Below are 21,016 nucleotides of genomic sequence, written 5' to 3'. Positions count from 1 at the left end.
AGAGGGACAGTCAAGTATTGCTGTACCCGTCATCGTAAGCCCTGCAAGGCGTGTTGACTCCTGGTGCCAGAGTAGAAGACATCACGGAGAGGGTGCAGAATATTCTGCAGGGGGAAGCGGGTGAGCCAGAAGTTGTGGTATCCATCGATACCAACAAGAGAGCAGGTATTGAGGTCCGATGGTCAGATTTTCAGCAGCTAGGGAGGAAGTTAAAAAGTAGGACCTCAATTGTGGTAATCTACATTAATCCCAGTGTCACACACGAGTGAGAGTATACATAGGAAGGTAGGGAGGATCAATGTGTGGTTTGAGGCATGGTGGAGAATGGAGGGTTTCAGATTCGTGGGGCATCGGAACCCATTCTGGGGCAGGAGGCACCTACTCAAAAGGGAAGAGTTGCACTTCAGCAGGACTGGGACCAATGTCCTTGCGGGTAGATTCACTCATGTGGTTGGGGAGGGTTTAAACTAAATTGGCAGGGGAATGGGCACCAGCTAACAGAACACAGATAGGCTAGCAGAGTGGGCACACGCAGATGGAATTTAACACTGACAAATGTGAGGTGATGCATTTTGGCAGAAGGAATAGGGAGAGGCGCTATATACTTAATGGCACAGTTCTAAAGAGTGTGCAAAAACAGAGGGCCCAGGGGGGTGCATGGGCATAGATCTTTGAAAGTGGCTGAACATATTGAGAGAGCAGTTAGTAAAGTATATGAGATCTTGGGCTTCACAATTAGAAGGATAGAGTACGAAAGTAGGGAAATTATGCTGAACCTTTATAAAGCTCTAGTTAGGCCCCAACTGGAGGATTGCATCCAGTCTGGTCACCACACTTCAAGGATGTGAAGATCCTGGAGATGGAGCAGAGCCAGAATGGTTCCAGGGATTGGGGATTTTAGTTACAAGGCTAGGTTGGAAAAGCTGGGTTTGTTCTCCTTAGAACAAAGGTGATGGAGGGGAGATTTAATAGAAGTACGAGATTATGACAGGCATAGATAAGTTAGACAAGAAAAACATTTTCCCATTAACTAATGGTACAAAGACTAGGGGACACAGAAAGTTTTGAGCAAAAAGATGCAGCGAAAATATGAGGAAGCACTTTTTTTTTTTTACACAGCGGGTGGCAATAACCTGGAACTTGCTGCCCACAAGGGTGATGGAAGCGGAGACAATCAACGACTTCAAAGGGAAGTTGGATGGCCACTTGAGAGAAATAGACTTGCAGGGCTATGGGGATCGAGCGGGGAGGTGGGACTGATAGGATAGCTCAGTGGAGAGCCGGTATGGACTCTAAGGGCCAAATGGCCTCCTTCTGTGCTGTAAATGACTCTATGTCTAAGTAGAAATGAGCAATAAGGTGGAGAAGGAAGAAGTACCATAGAGTCATAGAACAACCACCATATTAGATAGCAGATTTTAATCAAGGCTTTCCTTTAACTGGAAGCCACTGTAGGTCAGCAAGCACAGGGGTAATGTGTGAACAGAACTTTGTGGGAGTGAAGACATGGGCTGCCTTGCTCTGGTTGGATGGAGGAAATGGTATTTCTTTTAGCTAGGTTTATTGCAGCAGCAGAGGGATGACACCATTTCCTCTTCAAGAAGAAAAATAGGCAAGCCTGTGATTAAAAAAAAAAATTTCTGGGGTAAGAATAGTAGGTGTTACCCATTGATTTTAACAAACTGGGAGGTGTGACAGCCTTATCAACTCAAGGATTTTAATAAAATATTTATAGATTATGCGATATAAATGCAAATTGTTCTGTTTAACACTTTTCACTATCCTAATCTCTTAGATGTTTTTTGACTTAATATCTCATCTTGATTTTTTGTTAAGCGCCTTGCCATGGTTTAAGATGTTAACGCCGCTATATAAATGCAAGTTCCTATACACCTCTCAAGTGAGTGTGCTTTTTCTTTTGTCATTTGATATTGGTTTCCCTTTCCTTTTCCTGACTTAACTGTTCTTAATTGCTTGTGCAAAGCATGATGAATAGCCCCCATTTATTAATGTGCATTTAATTTATCTCGCTGTGTTTTAGATCATTCTGATTTAGCAGTACATTATACTGATGTTGAAGTTTTGCACCTTTAAGGCTGGAATAAGGCAATTCATCCTGTGTATAGCACAGTAACTATTCTCTCCCCTCAGCAATGGCAGAGGTATTGTTATTTGGCTCGAAGAGAAGACCAGGATGAGACAACCTATTATATATTTGTACATCAGAGATTGCAGCTCCTTTTTCTACTTCTTGAATTTTGGTTGCCCAAATTCTCATCCTTGGCCTCTTGGTATCCAAAGTGAGCAGATCAAAGGATTGATCTGGTGGATACACTCCAAGGCCTCAAGAAAAGGCACCCTATTTGGTATGTGCTCCAGTGACCATGGAACACAAAACTTTCTGTGACCAGAATTATAGCTTAAACGTGGAACAGGCTGGATGGATCAGAGTCTTTGGAACTCTCTTCCTTAAAAGGCAGTGGAAGCAGAGTCTTTGAATAGTTTTAAGGCAGAGTAGATAGATTCTTGGTAAGCAAGTGGGTGAAAGGCTTTCGGGGGTAGGCAGGAATGTGGAGTTGAGGTTACAATCAGATCAGCCATGATCTTGTTGAATAGCAAAGCAGGCTCGAGGGGATGAGTGGTTCGTATGTCCTAATTTGTATGTATGTAAGCTTCAACTGGGCTGAATTCTGTCTATCATTTTTCATAAACCTGGAATTATGTCAATTTTAACAGGTACGGACCATCCAGTATTTTATGTGTGACTCTTACTGATTTAAGGTGAGAGGGAGGAGGTTTAAAGGGGATCAAAGGGGTAAATTTTTCACACAAAGAATAGTGGGTATCTGGAATCAGCTGCCTGAGGAGGTGGTGAAGGCAGTAACAGTAGCAACATTTAAGAGGCATCTGGACAGGTACTTGAATGATCAAGACATAGAGGGAAATGGAATTAATGCAGGCAGGTGGGATTAGTATAGATAGGCATTATGGTCGGCATGGACGCGGTGGGCCAAAGGCCCTGTTTCTATGTTGTATGACTGTGACTCTAGATGTCAAATAAGGTTTCTAGGAAATTAGTTCCTGGGGCAGGTAGTGGAATTTTGCCATTGGCTCAGAGACAGCGAGGGAGGGATATGCTGATTCCTCCCTGGCAGGGGCAGAGCAGGGAACAGGGATTGGGGGACTGGTGTTAGAAATTCCATGGGTGTTAAGGCAGGGAAATTTAGTGATTATTTTTATGGAAGCAAGCTTGTGAAACAGCTTTTGCCCTTTACCTATAGCTTTGCATTAAGTGTGCAGCTATTTTTGTCTGGAACGGAACTGTAGGTTAGGGAAGGAAATGGCTAGGTGGCAATCATTAATACACCTAAAGAAAATCCACTCAGACTGTGGCAATTGTTATCCACTTTCTGCATTCCAAGCCTGGGTGAAACTGGCCCCAAGTAAACCGCTTTCTCTCTCGTATGGATTTTTTTTTGTCGGGTAAAGAACAACTTATATTGATATAGCGCCTTTAATGTCCCAAAGAGCTTCACAGGAGCATTATAAAGAAAAATTATACAGAGTCACATAAGGTAATATTAAGGCAGATGGCCAAAAGCTTGGTCAAACAGGTAGGTTTTAAGAAGTGTCTTAAAGGAGGAAAGAGAAGTAGAGAGAAAGATTTAGGGAGGGAATTCCAGAGCTTAGGGCCTAGGCAACTAAAGGCACAGCCACCAATGGTAGAGCAATTGAAACTGGGGATGCTCAAGAGGCCAGAATTAGATGACCACAGATATCTTGGAGGGTTGCGAGGCTGGAGGAGATAGGGAAGGGGAGGTCATGGACGGATTTGAAAACAAGGATAAGAATTTTAAAAATAATGGCATTGCTTGATTGAAAGCTAATGTAGGTCAGAGAGCACCAGGTTGGTAGGCGAATGGGACTTGGTGAATTATATTCAACATTAGTTTAAAAGTATTTTGCTTGCCCCTTGAGTCATATTTCAGCAATATTTCTCAGTTAATTTCTTTGACTTTATTCTTCAGTCCTTTGATGTTTGTATTTTTAAAATTAATTATCCAGCCCTCAGAAAAAAAACTGTTTAATCATATTGTGATTAACAGTTTGCAATAAATTCACCACTACTTGTATTATTGGTTCCTGGGATTAGGTCAAAATTATTTGTGGTGTGAGATACTGTACATTGAGGCTGAATCCTTGATGAAAGTATGAGTGAATCACAGAAAGCTTTTGCCTTAAGGGAATGGCCTGGTATCTATTGACGGTGCCACGGAATACCAGGACAAAGACATACCTAAATGCTCCTCAACCTTCCTCTTTAATTTTGTGAAAAATGTGCAACACACATACCCAGCAGTTGTACTTTAACATCTTTCCCACCCACTTGAGAATGTGATGATGGGTGCTCTCAAAAAATCCTTCTCCAAAGCAAAATTGGTGTTGGTGGATTTTCCTTCCTCTTCAGAAGTTGGAATGTTACCCATCGGAGTCAGGAGAACTGCTGAAACTTGTTCAAGAAGAGAAGCTGTGTTTAGTTCAAATGAGGGTATTAACATTTCTGGATTTTTGACTATTTTACCCCAAGGAATTTTGGGAAATTATTAGGATGAAGTCAAATTCAGCTCTGCAGAGGTTAAATCCATAACATGCAGCATCTGGGGAAGTGGAATGGATTTAACACATGCAGAATTCGGCCCAGTTGAAGGTTACATATATACATACAAACATATAAATTAGGACATATGAACCACTTGGCCCCTCGAGCCTGCTCTGCTATTCAACAAGGTCATGGCTGATCTGATTGTAACCTCAACTCCACATTCCCACCTACCCCCGATAGCCTTTCACCCACTTGCTTACCAAGGATCTATCTACCTCTGCCTTAAAAATATTCAAAGACTCTGCTTCCACTGCATTTTAACGAAGAGAGTACCAAAGACTCATAAACCTCAGAGAAAAAAATGCTCCTCATAAATAAGTCTTAAATAAGTGGCCCCTTATTTTTAAAAGATGATTCCTAGTTCTAAATTCTCCTACACATCCACTGTGTCAAAACCCCTCAGGATCTTATATGTTTCAATCAAGTTGCCTCTTATTCTTCTAGACTCCAATGGATAGAAGCCTAGCCTGTCCAACCTCTCCTCATAAGACAACCCACCCATTCCAGGTATTAGTCTAGTAAATCTTCTCTGAACTGCTTCCAGCACATTTACATGAGACCAATACTGTACACAGTACTCCAGATGTGGTCTCACCAATGCCCTGTATAACTGAAGCATAACTCCCTACTTTTGTATTCAATTCCCTACACAATAAATGATAACATTCTATTAACTTTCCTAATTACTTGCTGTACCTGCATACTAGCCTTTTGCGATTCATGCACCCAGATCTCTCTGCAATCTCTAAGCAGAATAATGTTTTTAACCAACCACTTCAGTTTGAGATGACAAGAGTCATTAATGCAGCCCAGTAAGATTAGGTTAAAAACTGGAATGGTTTAATTCATGTGAACCCAACAGAGTGTGCGGATAGAGTAGTTTACACCTAGTAGGCAATTTGATTGATCTCAAATAGGCATAGAGTGCTGAAGCAGTATCACAGGTCAGACCTTTGGCTTCCTGTTGAATGAAGAAAGGACACACAGAGACAATACAGACATGCCAAATGTCCCTATTTTATCACAAGAGATGCGATTTCTAAGTAAAATTGAGCCTCACATGATATGTGATGGACCTCTGAAATCTCAGGAATTTTCCACAGGTATTCTTGTAAACCCACCTTTCATAGGCTGTTACGTCCTGCTGCGCCCCTGGATGGATGTTGCTATTGAGCACATACAAACTAACAGTACCAGTTGGAGGTCTCCACTTCACCAACAGCACCTGAAGCAGCTGAAACTGACAGGTCAAAACAGATTGGCAGCAAATGGCATCAAGCTAACCCACATGGTGAATACTGCCACTTCTGGCCCTGTGACCAAAAACAGCTGCTCTTGCTCTCAGCAGCCACTTGACTATCTCCGTGAAGCCCACTTGCTACCCAGTTTGGGCAGCTCTGGAGTCTTCTTGTTAAGTATACGAATTAGCTAACTTTCTGATGCCGGGTCAGCTTGTTATGTGATGCTGTTCAATGCACTTTGCCCCAGCATGTCTGGGACACAGGCACTGAGAACGCTGTCAATCTCTCGTGTTGATCTTCATAGTCAGGACCAGTTAAAGAAAAGGATTTAAGATGTTGGCCCCATTCTCCAGGATGCATCCCCTCCCTCTGCATAGTCATGAGCCCGCTTGTGCAGGACCAGGTTAAGAGGATTGGAGCATTGCTGAGACATTATTCCAGCTGCTTAGTTTTATCTGTAAACACACTACACACATAGAAATGTAACTGTACCAGGAGAGCGTGTAATTAAGTATTAATGATCGGGAGAAGAAATGACTGAAGAAAAAAAAAATCTGATTTTAATTCAATTTGGGAACTTGTTACAATTACACTGACGGACATTAGTCCCTGGGTGTTTGTACTTTGATAAAGGAGACTGCCTGGTTGGCTGTGATTTTTCCTTCTTCCCCTGGTCCTAACATCCCCTGTGTTATATACAAATTAGAGGGCTGGTAGTGAATTACACAGAGAGTAATAGAAGGCTGATAGTGAGTTTCACAGGATGTTAGAGTGTTGGCAGTACGCTATACGAGAATAATAGAGGGCTGGTGTTGAGTTATACAGAGTTTTAGAGGGATGGGAGTGAGTTATACAAAGTATTAGAGGGTTGGGAGCAAGTTATATACAATATTAGAGAGATAGCCATGAGTTATAGAGGAAATAATGTCAATTTGAGTGATTATCCATTGTCTAATTCACAATAGTTGGAGCTTCAGATCATTTTAAATTTTGTGCTGAATCAGGTCAGATCAGATTGACTCTTTCACTTACAGTCAGCTGTGACTTTGGGTCAGACAGGGGAAGTAGGGTCCTCATCTATTGCAGTCTCTGCATCCTGGATTGCTCATCCTTGCTTTCTCTCTCTCTACTTTCATAAAGCTCCCTCAAAATCTAATTTTCCAAGCACGAGTGACCCTCCTACCTAAACTCTTCTCCCAACATCTGATACCCACTGCAGATGTAGAATTAGTGGGCCGTTGATGGAATGAGGTATGGATTTTAAAGAGCTCAGGGTGGAACACTACCCTAAAAGTGATCTCCAGAACTAAAACATCACTGATCAGTCATCCTCCTGTGTTGGGCATTGAATCAAATAATTCAATGACTGTAGGGAAGAAGGGCCCGAGAGTAATTATTATTATTTGATATTAAGCATCTTCCAAAAGGTATAATTTAAAGGGTTAAGTCATGGCAGAGAGCTCAAAGCCGTGGTGTGCTCCTCATGCTCTATGTGGGAAGCCGGGAACAATTCCAGTGCCTGGGACCAGCATGTGTGCAGGAAGTGTCTCCAGCTGCAGCTCCTGGAAGCCCAGGTTTCAGAGCTGGAGCGGTGGCTGGGGACACTGTGGAGCGTCCGCGAGGCAGAGAGTATCGTGGATAGCACGTATGGAGAGGTGGTCACACAGCAGGCTCAGACTCCACAGACAGGAAGGGAATGGGTGACCACCAGGCACAGCAAGAGGACTAGGCAGGCAGTGCAGGAATCTCCTGTGGCTATTCCCCTACAAAACAGATATACTGCTTTGGATACTGTTGGGGGGAATGGCCTCTCAGGGGAAAGCAGCAACAGCCCAATTCGTTGCACCACGGTTGGCTCTACTGCACAGGGGAGGAGTTAAAAAGTGTGGGAATGCAATAGTTATAGGGGATTCAATTGTAAGGGGAAGAGATAGGCATTTCTGTGCCGCAAACAAGACTCCAGGATGGTATGTTGCCTCCCTGGTGCTAGGGTCAAGGATGTCTCAGAGCGGTTACAGGACATTCTGAAGGGGGAGGGTGAACAGCCATTGGTCGTGGTACACATTGGTACAAACGACGTAGGTAAAAAAAAAGGATGAGATCCTAAAAGCAGAACATAGGGAGTTAGGAAGTAGGTTGAAAAATAGGACCTCAAAGGTAGTGATCTCAGGATTACTACCAGTGCCACGTGCTAGTCACAAGTAGAAATAGCAGGATATATCGGATGAATACGTGGCTGAAGAGATGGTGAGAGGGGCAGGGTTTTAGCTTCCTGGGACATTGGGACCGGTTATAGGGGGAGGTGGGACAAGTACAAACTGGACGGGTTACACCTGGGCAGGACCGGGACTGATGACCTAGGGGAAGTATTTGCTGGAGTGGTTGGAGAGAGTTTAAACTAAAATGGCAGGGGGATGGGAACCTTTGCAAGGGTTTAGAGGAGGGGAGGATCAAAGATAAGAACAAAAGACAGTAAGCGGAATAAGAAAAGTGATAGGCAGAGAAATCACGGGCCAGAATCAAACAGGGCCACAGTGAAAAATAGTGGGAAGGGGACAAATAATGTTGAAAAGACAAGCCTTAAGGCTTTGTGCTTTAACACACAAAGCATTCACAATAAAGTGGATGAATTAGTCACGCAAATAGATGTAAACAGGTATGATATAGTCGGGATTTCAGAGACATGGCTGCAGGGTGATCAGGGATGGGAAATGAACATCCAGGAGTATTCAGTATTTAGGAAGGACAGACAAAAGCAAAAGGTGGTGGAGTTGCATTGCTGGTTAAAGAGGAAATTAATGCAATAGTGAGGAAAGATATTAGCTCTGACGATATGGAATCTGTATGGGTAGAGCTGAGAAGCACTAAGGGGCAAAAAACGTTAGTGGGGGTTGTATATAGACCCCCCAAACTATAGTGGTTGATGTTGGGAATGGCATTAAACAGGAAATTAGAGACGCATGTGATAAAGGAACATCTGTAATTATGGGTGATTTTAATCTGCATATAGATTGGGCAAATCAAATTAGTCACAGTACCGTAGAGGAGGAATTCATGCAGTGTATATGGGATGGTTTTCTGGACCAATACGTTGAGGAACCAACTACAGAACAGGCCATTTTAGACTGGGTATTGTATAATGAGAGAGCAATAATTGACAATATAGTTGTGCGAGACCCCTTGGGGATGAGCGAACATAATATGATAGAATTCTTCATCAAGATGGTGAGTGATGTAGTTGATTCTGAGACTAGGGTCCTGAATCTTAATAAAGGAAACTATGAAGGTATGAGGCACGAGTTGGCTATGATGGATTGGGAAACGTTACTTAAAGGGATGACGGTGGATAAGCAATGGCAAACATTAAAAAGCGCATGGATGAACTGCAACAATTGTTTAATCCTGTCTGGCGCAAAAGTAAAACGGGAAAGGTAGCCAAACCATGGCTTACAAGGGAAATTAGAGATAGTATTAGATCCAAGGAACAGGCATACAAATTCGCTAGAAAAAACAACAGACCTGAGGATTGGGAGCAGTTTAGAATTCAGCAAAGGAGGACCAAGGGATTGATTAAGAAGGGGAAAATAGAGTACGAGAGTAAGCTTGCGGGGAATATAAAAACTGACTGTAAATGTTTCTATAGGTGAATGAAGAGAAAAAGATTAGTGAAGACAAATGTAGGTCCCTTACAGTCAGAAACAGGGGAATTTATTATGGGGAACAAATAAATGGCTGACCAATTAAATGCATACTTTGGTTCGGTCTTCACAAAGGAGGACACAAATATCATACCAGAAACGTTGGGGAACACAGGGTTTAGTAAGAGGGAGGAACTGAAGGAAATCAGTATTAGTAGAGAAATGGTGTTGGGGAAATTGATGGGATTGAAGGCTGATAAATCCCCAGGGCCTGATAATCTACATCCCAGAGTACTTAAGGAAGTGGCCTTAGAAATAGTGGATACATTGGTGGTCATCTTCCAAGATTCTATAGACTCTGGAACAGTTCCTACAGATTGGAGTGTAGCTAATATAACCCCACTATTTAAAAAGGGAGGTGGAGAGAAAACAGGAAATTATAGACCAGTCAGCTGACATCAGTTGTGGGGAAAATTGTAGAATCCATTATCATAGATTTTATAGCAGAGCACTTGGAGAATAGTGGTAGAATCGGACAGAGTCAGCATGGATTTACAAAAGGGAAATCATGCTTGACAAGCCTACTAGAATTCTTCAAGGTTGTAACTAGTAGAGTTGATGAGGGGGAGCAGGTGGATGTGGCTTATTTCGACTTACAGAAGGCTTTCAACAAAGTCCCACATAAGAGATTAGCGTGTAAAATTAAAGCGCATGGGATTAGGGGTAGTGTATTGCGATGGATAGAAAATTGGTTGGCAGACAGGAAACAAAGAGGAGGAATAAACGGGTCTTTTTCTGAATGGCAGTGACTAGTGGGGTACCGCAGGGATCGGTGCTAGGACCCCAGCTATTCACAATATACATTAATGATTTAGATGAGGGAACTAAATGTAATATCTCCAAATTTGCAGATGACACAAAACTGGGTGAGAGGGTGAGTTGTGAGGAGGATGCAGAGAGGCTTCAGGGTGATTTGGACAAGTTGAGTGAGTGGGCAAATGCATATCAGATGCAGTATAATGTGGATAAATGTGGGGTTATCCACTTTGGTAGCAAAAACAGGAAGGCAGATTATCTGAATGGCTATAAACTGAGAGAGGGGAATATGCAGCGGGACCTGGGTGTTCTCGTCTTTTTGCAGTGGTGACAGGGAGAGCGAGGTGGCAGCTGGCGGCGACAGGGAGAGCGAGGTGGCAGCTGGGTAAGTAAGTCCTATATATTTGGGCAGCTGTTGAACCCGAGACACTACACCTGTAGTGTCTCCCACCCGCCCTCCTCCTCCTCTAACCAAAAAAAAGGACTCGGTGGTGTGCAGATAAGGTAAGGCTTTTACTATTTGTTTTTTTTTCGTGTGATTGGTAAAAACTTTTCGTTCCTTTTTCATTTATCTAAGTTAAGACTAATTTAAGCTTAAGATTGAAAATGGCAGGAGATCTCAGACCCGTGTTATGCTCCTCTTGCTCAATGTGGGAGCTCAGGGACACGGCTGATGTCCCTGACTCCTTCACGTGTAGGAAGTGTGTCCAGCTGCAGCTCTTGTTAGACCGCATGATGGCTCTGGAGCTGCGGATGGACTCACTTTGGAGCATCCGCGATGCTGAGGAGGTCGTGGATAGCACGTTTAGCGAATTGGTCACATGGCAGATCAGGATTGCTGAGGGTGAAAGGGAATGGCTAACCAAAAGGCAGAGAAAGAGCAGGAAGGCAGCGCAGGTGTCCCCTGCGGTCATTTCCCTCCAAAACAGGTATACCGTTTTGGATCAAAAACAAGAAATGCTGGAATCACTCAGCAGGTCTGGCAGCATCTGTGGAAAGAGAAGCAGAGTTAACGTTTCGGGTCAGTGACCCTTCTTCGGAACTGACAAATATTAGAAAAGTCACAGATTATAAACAAGTGAGGTGGGGGTGGGGCAAGAGATAACAAAGGAGAAGGTGCAGATTGGACCAGGCCACATAGCTGACCAAAAGGTCACGGAGAAAAGGCAAACAATATGTTAATGGTGTGTTGAAAGACAAAGCATTAGTACAGATTAGGTGTGAATACACTGATTAGGTATTCACACCTAATCTGCACTAATGCTTTGTCTTTCAACACACCATTAACATATTGTTTGCCTTTTCTCCGTGACCTTTTGGTCAGCTATGTGGCCTGGTCCAATCTGCACCTTCTCCTTTGTTATCTCTTGCCCCACCCCCACCTCACTTGTTTATAATCTGTGACTTTTCTAATATTTGTCAGTTCCGAAGAAGGGTCACTGACCCGAAACGTTAACTCTGCTTCTCTTTCCACAGATGCTGCCAGACCTGCTGAGTGATTCCAGCATTTCTTGTTTTTGTTTCAGATTTCCAGCATCCGCAGTATTTTGCTTTTATTATACCGTTTTGGATACTGTTGAGGGAGATGGCTCACCAGGGGAAGGCAGCAGTAGCCAGGTTCATGGCACCGTGGCTGGCTCTGCTGTTCGGAAGGGCGGGAAAAAGAGTGGAAGGGCTATAGTCATCGGGGATTCGATTGTAAGGGGAGCAGATAGGCCGTTCTGTGGTCGAAAAGGAGACTCCTGAATGGTATGTTGCCTCCCAGGTGCACGGGTCAGGGATGTCTCCGATCGGCTGCAGAACATTCTGAAAGGGGAGGGTGAACAGCCAGTTGTCGTTGTGCACAGAGGCACCAATGATATAGGTAAAAAACAGGATGAGGTCCTACAAGCAGAATTTAGGGAGTTAGGAGCCAAGTTAAAAAGTAGGACCTCAGAGGTAGTAATCTCAGGATTGCTACCAGTGCCACGTGATAGTCAGAGTAGAAATGAAAGAATAGTCAGGATGAATGCGTGGCTTGAGAGATGGTGCAGGAGGAAGGGGTTCAGATTTTTGGGACATTGGGACCGGTTCTGGGGGAGGTGGGACTATTACAAATTGGACGGTCTACACCTGGGCCGGACTGGAACCAATGTCCTTGGGGGTGCTTTTGCTAACGCTGTTGGGGAGGGTTTAAACTAATGTGGCAGGGGGATGGGAACCAAATGAGGAGGTCATTGGACAGTAAGGAGGTAGTAACTAAAGCCTGTAAGGAACTAGATAATGAAGTCAGCGTGACTAAGGGAAAGAGTAGACAGGGAGCAGATGATGAACGCAAAGGGACTGGTGGTCTGAGGTGCATTTGTTTTAATGCAAGAAGTGTAGTAAGTAAGGCAGATGAACTTAGGGCCTGGATTAGTACCTGGGAGTATGATGTTATTGCTATTACTGAGACTTGGTTGAGGGAAGGGCATGATTGGCAACTAAATATCCCAGTATATCGATGCTTCCGGCGGGATAGAGAGGGAGGTAAAAGGGGTGGAGGAGTTGCAGTACTGGTCAAAGAGGATATCACAGCTGTACTGAAGGAGGGCACTATGGAGGACTCGAGCAGTGAGGCAATATGGGCAGAACTCAGAAATAGGAAGGGTGCGGTAACAATGTTGGGGCTGTACTACAGGCCTCCCAACAGCGAGCGTGAGATAGAGGTACAAATATGTAAACAGATTATGGAAAGATGTAGGAGCAACAGGGTGGTGGTGATAGGAGATTTTAATTTTCCCAACATTGACTGGGATTCACTTAGTGTTAGAGGTCCAGATGGAGCAGAATTTGTAAGGAGCATCCAGGAGGGTTTTCTAGAGCAGTATGTAAATATTCCAACTCGGGAAGGGGCCATACTGGACCTGGTGTTGGGGAATGAGCCCGGCCAGGTGGTTGAAGTTTCAGTAGGGGACTACTTTGGGAATAGTGATCACAATTCCGTAAGTTTTAGAATACTCATGGACAAAGACGAGAGTGGTCCCAAAGGAAGAGTGCTAAATTGGGGGAAGGCCAACTATACCAAAATTCGGCAGGAGCTGGGGAATGTAGATTGGGAGCAGCTGTATGAAGGTAAATCCACATTTGATATGTGGGAGGCTTTTAAAGAGAGGTTGATTAGCGTGCAGGAGAGACATGTTCCTGTGAAAATGAGGGATAGAAATGGCAAGATTAGGGAACCATGGATGACAGGTGAAATTGTGAGACTAGCTAAGAGGAAAAAGGAAGCATACATAAGGTCAAGGAGGCTGAAGAAAGACGAAGCTTTGAAAGAATATCGGGAATGTAGGACCAATCTGAAACGAGGAATTAAGAGGGCTAAAAGGGGTCATGAAATATCTTTAGCAAACAGGGTTAAAGAAAATCCCAAAGCCTTTTATTCATATCTAAGGAGCAAGAGGGTAACTAGAGAAAGGATTGGCCCACTCAAGGACAAAGGAGGAAAGTTATGCGTGGAGTCAGAGAAAATGGGTGAGATTCTAAACGAGTACTTTGCATCGGTATTCACCGAGGAGAGGGACAAGACGGATGTTCAGGTTAGGGACAGATGTTTGATGACTCTAGGTCAAGTCGGCATAAGGAGGGAGGAAGTGTTGGGTATTCTAAAAGGCATTCAGGTGGACAAGTCCCCAGGTCCGGATGGGATCTATCCCAGGTTACTGAGGGAAGCGAGAGAGGAAATAGCTGGGGCCTTAACAGATATCTTTGCAGCATCCTTAAGCACGGGTGAGTTCCCGGAGGACTGGAGAATAGCTAATGTTGTCCCCTTGTTTAAGAAGGGTAGCAGGGCAAATCCAGGTAATTATAGACCGGTGAGCCTGACGTCAGTGGTAGGGAAGCTGCTGGAGAAGATACTGAGGGATAGGATCTATTCCCATTTGGAAGAAAATGGGCTTATCAGTGATAGGCAACATGGTTTTGTGCAGGGAAGGTCATGTCTTACCAACTTAATAGAATTCTTTGAGGAAGTGACAAAGTTGATTGATGAGGGAAGGGCTGTAGATGTCATATACATGGACTTCAGTAAGGCGTTTGATAAGGTTCCCCATGGTAGGCTGATGGAGAAAGTGAAGTCGCATGGGGTCCAGGGTGTACTAGAACTGGCTGGGCAACAGGAGACAGAGAGTAGCAGTGGAAGGGAGTTTCTCAAAATGGAGACGCGTGACCAGTGGTGTTCCACAGGGATCCGTGCTGGGACCACTGTTGTTTGTGATATACATAAATGATTTGGAGGAAAGTATAGGTGGTCTGATTAGCAAGTTTGCAGACGACACTAAGATTGATGGAGTAGCAGATAGTGAAGGGGACTGTCAGAGAATACAACAGAATATAGATAGATTGGAGAGTTGGGCAGAGAAATGGCAGATGGAGTTCTATCAGGGCAAATGCGAGGTGATGCATTTTGGAAGATCCAATTCAAGAGTGAACTATACAGTAAATGGAAAAGTCCTGGGGAAAATTGATGTACAGAGAGACTTGGGTGTTCAGGTCCATTGTTCCCTGAAGGTGGCAACGCAGGTCAATAGAGTGGTCAAGAAGGCATACAGCATGCTTTCCTTCATCGGACTGGGTATTGAGTCCAAGAGTTGGCAGGTCATGTTACAGTTGTATAAGACTTTGGTTCGGCCACATTTGGAATACTGCGTGCAGTTCTGGTCGCCACATTACCAAAAGGATGTAGATGCTTTGGAGAGGGTGCAGAGGAGGTTCACCAGGATGTTGCCTGGTATGGAGGGAGCTAGCTATGAAGAGAGGTTGAGTAGATTAGGATTATTTTCATTAGAAAGACGGAGGTTGAGGGGGGACCTGATTGAGGTGTACAAAATCATGAGAGGTATAGACAGGGTGGATAGCAAGAAGCTTTTTCCCCCCCAGAGTGGGGGATTCAATTACTAGGGGTCATGAGTTCAAAGTGAGAGGGGTAAAGTTTAGGGGGGATATGCGTGGAAAGTTCTTTACGCAGAGGGTGGTGGGTGCCTGGAACGCGTTGCCAGCGGAGGTGGTAGACGCGGGCACGATAGCGTCTTTTTTTTTTAAGAGATACAGCACTGAAACAGGCCCTTCGGCCCACCGAGTCTGTGCCGACCATCAACCACCCATTTATACTAATCCTACACCCCTACCACATCCCCACCTGTCCCTATATTTCCCTACCACCTACCTATTCTAGTGGTAATTTATAATGGCCAATTTACCTACCAACCTGCAAGTCTTTTGGCTGTGGGAGGAAACCGGAGCACCCGGAGGAAACCCACGCAGACACAGGGAGAACTTGCAAACTCCACACAGGCAGTACCCAGAATTGAACCCGGGTCGCTGGAGCTGTGAGGCTGCGGTGCTAACCACTGCGCCGTCTTTTCAGATGTATCTAGACAGATACATGAATGGGCAGGAAGCAAAGAGATACAGACCCTTAGAAAATAGGCGACATGTTTAGATAGAGGATCTGGATCGGCGCAGGCTTGGAGGGCCGAAGGGCCTGTTCCTGTGCTGTAATCTTCTTTGTTCTAGAACTGGCTGAAGGTAAGCATGCAGGTGCAACAGGAGGCAAAAAAGGCAAATGGTATGTTGGCCTTCATAGCGAGAGGATTCAAGTACAGGAGCAGGGATGTCTTGCTGCAATTATACAGAGCCTTGGTGAGGCCACACTTGGAATATTGTGTGCAGTTTTGATCTCCTTATCTGAGGAAGGATGTTCTTGCTATAGAGGGAGTGCAGCAAAGTTTTACCAGACTGATTCCAGGGATGGCGGGACTGACGTATGAGGAGAGATTGAATCGGTTAGGATTACATTTGCTGGAGTTCAGAAGAGTGGGGGGGGATCTCACAGAAACCTATAAAATTCTAACAAGATTTGACAGGGTAGATGCAGGAAGGATGTTCCCGATGGTGGGGGAGTCCAGAACCAGGGGTCATTGTCTAAGGATACAGGGTAAACTTTTCAGGACTGAGATGAGGAGAAATTTCTTCACCCAGAGAGTGGTGAGCCTGTGGAATTCGTTACCACAGAAAGCAGTTGAGGCCAAAACATTGTATGTTTTCAAGGAGTTAGACATAGCTCTTGGGGCAAAAGGGATCAAAGGATATGGGGGGAAAGCCAGAACAGGCTACTGAGTTGGATGATCAGCCATGATCATAATGAATGGTGGAGCAGGCTCAAAGGGCCGAATGGCCTACTCCTGCTCCTATTTTCTATGTTAACACCTCAATCATTATTCAGGCCCAGGTTTACTATTTCTCAACATTTTTGTAGCCTTATGTGAGAAGTAAATTTTGACATTTAAAGAAAAATAATTTGGGGTAGACTAGAATGAAAACTTGCAATAAATAAATTTTTTGACTGAATTAATTTTTTCAAAACTAAAATTTGGGATGAGCTGGGATTAAAGTTCTTCCAAAGGCTATCAATAAAATAAGGTTATGACTTTTCTTTTTGCTGGTATTTATTTCCCATAACTAGTTGCTTTGAGGGCATTAAAGAGCCTATATTAGTGTGGAACTGGCGACTGGAGTCATTTGTACGGTAGTCCGGGTTGGTTTCCTTCCCTGCAGGACATTAATGAATCGATAGCAGTACTATGAGAAGAGATTTGGTGAACTAGCAAAAGTACATCATAAAATCATAGAATCATTAGAGCACAGGAGGCTGCCATTTTGCCCATCATGTCCATGCTGGCTCTCTGCAAGAGCAACTCACCTAGTCCCGCTCCCCCACCTTTTCACCGTAGCCCTGCAATTTCTTTCTTTTCAGTTAGTTATCCAGTTCTCTTTTGAAAGCCGCGATTAACTCTGCCTCCACCACACTCTCAGGCAAAGCATTCTAGATCCTAGCCACAAACTCCATTTTAGAAAGTTTTTGGCTACAGAACTGTCAATCAAAATAGAAATCCCCCAGAAACCTGCTGCACTCACCAACTCCACTAACCAGAGATTCTAGGCTGGTAAACACGACCATCTGTCTGTTGAGAGTGAATGCACAGCAAATAACAGGTAGCATTTCCTTTCCCAAAAGTTTTTTGTAAAGCATTTCCAGATGCAGTAATATAGTTTTGGTAAAGAGCTGTGACCTGTTGGAGATTAAATAAACCACTAATGAGGTTTATAAACCAACTGTCATTCTATATTGGTTTATGTTTGTAAAACAAAACTCATGATTTTTATACCAAATCAAATTTGAGTTTTTCTCAATTTATGAGATGTTGGGATTGGCATGTCTGACCAGATGGGAGAAATGGTAAGGAAATCAGACATGGAACGAGGGCTTCTTTTTAAGCTTAGTGTTGATCACTTTCAGATGATTCGTTGGTCAGAAAAGTAGTACTGAGCTACCAGGGACAATGTGACATATTTTGTTACTATCATGTGTTGTCGAAATTACACAGAATTTCAACAATACAGAAACAGGCTATTTGGCCCAATAGGTCTATGCCAGTGTTTTATGCTCCACATGAGCCTTCTCCCACCTTATTTCAACTCATCCTATCAATATATTCTCCTAGTCTTTCTTCCCTCAGGAGATAGCCAAGAGCATACTTAGCGCAAACCAAAACAGGGAACTGATATTTTACATCCAGCTCTCCGTTAATGGCTCCATTACTTACCAATGAAGTTATCTGTCAAAATATTATTTATTTTGTCTCCCCAGATTATTTTGCTTCTGCTACGTGCTAATGATTCTTACCTCAGCAGGTCTGGCAGCATCTGTGGAAAGAGAAGCAGAGTTAACGTTTCGGGTCAGTGACCCTTCTTCGGAAGAAGGGTCACTGACCCGAAACGTTAACTCTGCTTCTCTTTCCACAGATGCTGCCAGACCTGCTGAGTGAATCCAGCATTTCTTGTTTTTGTTTCAGATTTCCAGCATCCGCAGTATTTTGCTTTTATTTAAATGATTCTTACCTTCCTGGTTGATCCGGCCCCAAGTAACAGTGGTTAGAAAAGAACTGAGAGCTCTCCTGGGTCCTTGTCTAGTAACTGTGTCAGACAGGAGAACTGTGTTATTTAAATCCAAGTGCACAATCAATTTTGACCTTTTGCAGTTCAAAGTTTTTGGAATCTTGGTGATGATTTGGTTTGAAACCGATTCCACACTCTCGGTGTCTTGATCTGCAGGAAGCAATGCCATTTCTGATTTTAGTATCAGATGCTGTAGAAGTCAATTATTTTGTCGTAAGTGCATAATTCTTTGTGTCATCGCCACTATTTAAATTCTCTCTATTTGTGGCCACAGGAGATTTCTTTGTTAAATTCCTGGTTTCAGCATTGACCCGGGAGATGTAGATTATGGAATGGGATGTTTGGGCTTCAAAGACCTTCAGGGAAAAAGATGAAAATTCAATAATTATCAGTATGCCTCCTGTTAGAGTCTGTGTGCTTTTAATCTGAACATATAGAATAAAACTAATGGCTAGCAGTTACAATTATGAAATACAGAGTAGGAAATATTGATTACTGTCAATACAAGTGCAATTACAAATGATAAACAGAGGAAACACAGTGGGATTATACTAGATACACTGGGGTGGAAGATAATTGAAAATGGCCCATTAGTTCCTGACTGAACTTTGAAGGATTTCCCCAGAATGAAATAGGTTTTGTGTTTCACTGTCCCCCAATGTGTATTTATATGATGTGTAAGGGTATAATTTTCTTTAAGTGATGCAGACTATTAAATATGGTGCACTCATGCCCTGCTCCTCCATGATTGGCTGATGTGTTGAAAGTTCCCGACCTCTGTGAATGGCTTCATAGAACTACAACAAATATTGTAAAATATGAGAATAGCTCAGATACAAAAATATCAAATTTTGCCACTTCAACAATCACACGAGATCGATTAGAACCAGTGCCTGAAGGAGGCAGATATATGGCATTTTCTTAAACTAATATTTATATAGCACATATCTAAAGATCTCAAAGCATTTCTAGAATGCAGTGACTGCACTGGCATGTCAACTTAAATTATATGCTCAAGTACTCTTGCCACGCTCAAACATAAACATTCCCTAAACAAACAGGCAAACCATAGAGCGAATGTGTATTCTCATGGATTTTGGAACAGAACGTGATTACATATTACAGACATCTTTTTTTGGTCAGTTGTTTGTCACATCCTGCTGACCCAAGTCCAAACAGCTCAAGCATAGCAAAACAGCAAAAGCCAAGATCTTCAACTTGCAGGAGTTTAACATAAAACCAAATGGCTTATCAGCACAGAGCATCATAAAAATAATTCCAAAAATAGGTAGCATAAATATAAGCATTTTTGTTCCTAACGACACTACCCAAAGCCACGGGATTAGCTTCCATATGTATGCTGATGACACGCAGCTCTATCGCTCCACCAGCCTGCCTTCGCTCCCTCTTGATGATCAGGCTGCTTGTCCCAAACCTAGTCTTGGATGCGCCATTGCTTCCTCCAGCTAAACTATGGGAACAGCAGAGCCACCAGCTTCAGCTCCTGCTCCTGCCACAAAATCCATATCTTCACCACCAACTCTGCTTCCTGCCTGACTACTGACTTTACTGGAATCAAACTGTTCACACCCTCAGAGTCCAGCCTGACCCCCCCTCCCACACTCCAAATTCTCTCCATCACAAAGACCACCTACTTCCACCTCAACCAATCTGCCACTAAAACCCTCATGAATGTCACTCTCCAGACAAAATTATACCAAATGCTCCGCTGGCCAATCTCCCATCCCTCATCCACGTTCAAAACTGAGCTGTCCCTGCACTTCCCAACCCATAGAAACTCTATTTATGGCCCCATCTTGGCTCTTAATTTACAATTCTACCTCCTCCCAAAACCTCTCCCTCCTCCTTTAATACCCAACTTAAACCCTCCAGCCACGCTTTAGACCCTCCATCCCAATGTCACCTTTGGCTTGAAATGTTTTCCCCACCCCTGGGCTTCTGTAAAGCGCCTAAAGGCGTTTTTCTGCTTTAAAGGCGCTATATAAAGTTGCTGCTGTCGTTTCGCAGGATTCTGGCCCTGGCTGGGATTCAGGAGCAGTCCCCCGAGTTTCACTGTGTGGGATGGCAGAAGGAAGTTTATTCTGATGATGGAGAGGCACCGGTTAATTCTCTTCGAGCCTGCTGAGCACGGCCAGCGCATTCCGCTCGGGGACAAGCTGGTGATCAACGCATATAAATGTTTAAAATAACACAATGAATTACCTATGCTCATCGCGACGTGTTTCTAACACAAAAAGTACTCCACACCTCTCCTCGTCCGTCAGAGCCCATACAACCGGCCAGCTTCTTTTCAGAGAATTGTGGGATACTGGAGGACCAGCTAACAGACCTCCCTAAGTCTCAATGCCTCAAGGGAGAGTTATTGATGAGATTGATGGTTCATGCTTTTCAAACTCAATTGTGTTGGAATAGGCTTAAATATATATCATTCTATTTATTCATAAATCTTGCATCTAAATGTTGATAACACACCCCAAAATAAATATGTTTAAATGGATAAAAGCAAAATACTGCGGATGCTGGAAACGTTAACTCTGCTTCTCTCTCCACAGATGCTGCCAGACCTGGAGTATTTCCAGCATTTCTTGTTTTTATATATGTTTAAATGGATTTGCATTATATTGCATTTTTAAAATAGTTTTTCAAACACGTCTCTTGAGTTG

General features: G+C 43.5%; 1 protein-coding gene across 1 annotated transcript in view; it reads right to left on the bottom strand.

Moving 5' to 3' along the window:
* Nucleotides 1-20,641, bottom strand: part of si:dkey-32e6.3 (uncharacterized) — a 40,508-nt gene extending 19,867 nt beyond the window's left edge. Inside the window, exons 1-2 of the mRNA XM_068052335.1 lie at nucleotides 20,556-20,641; nucleotides 18,276-18,688 (exon numbers count right to left, since the gene is read on the bottom strand). Coding sequence (XP_067908436.1) covers nucleotides 18,276-18,501 — 226 coding nt within the window. The 5' untranslated portion in view covers nucleotides 18,502-18,688; nucleotides 20,556-20,641. The remainder of the gene's footprint in view (nucleotides 1-18,275; nucleotides 18,689-20,555) is intronic.
* Between the last annotated feature and the right edge of the window lie 375 nt (nucleotides 20,642-21,016).

Source organism: Heterodontus francisci, chromosome 19, assembly GCF_036365525.1.
Source record: "Heterodontus francisci isolate sHetFra1 chromosome 19, sHetFra1.hap1, whole genome shotgun sequence".
Taxonomy (NCBI): domain Eukaryota; kingdom Metazoa; phylum Chordata; class Chondrichthyes; order Heterodontiformes; family Heterodontidae; genus Heterodontus; species Heterodontus francisci.
Note: the sequence above shows the minus strand (reverse complement) of the source record. Positions and strands in the feature narration are given on the sequence as shown.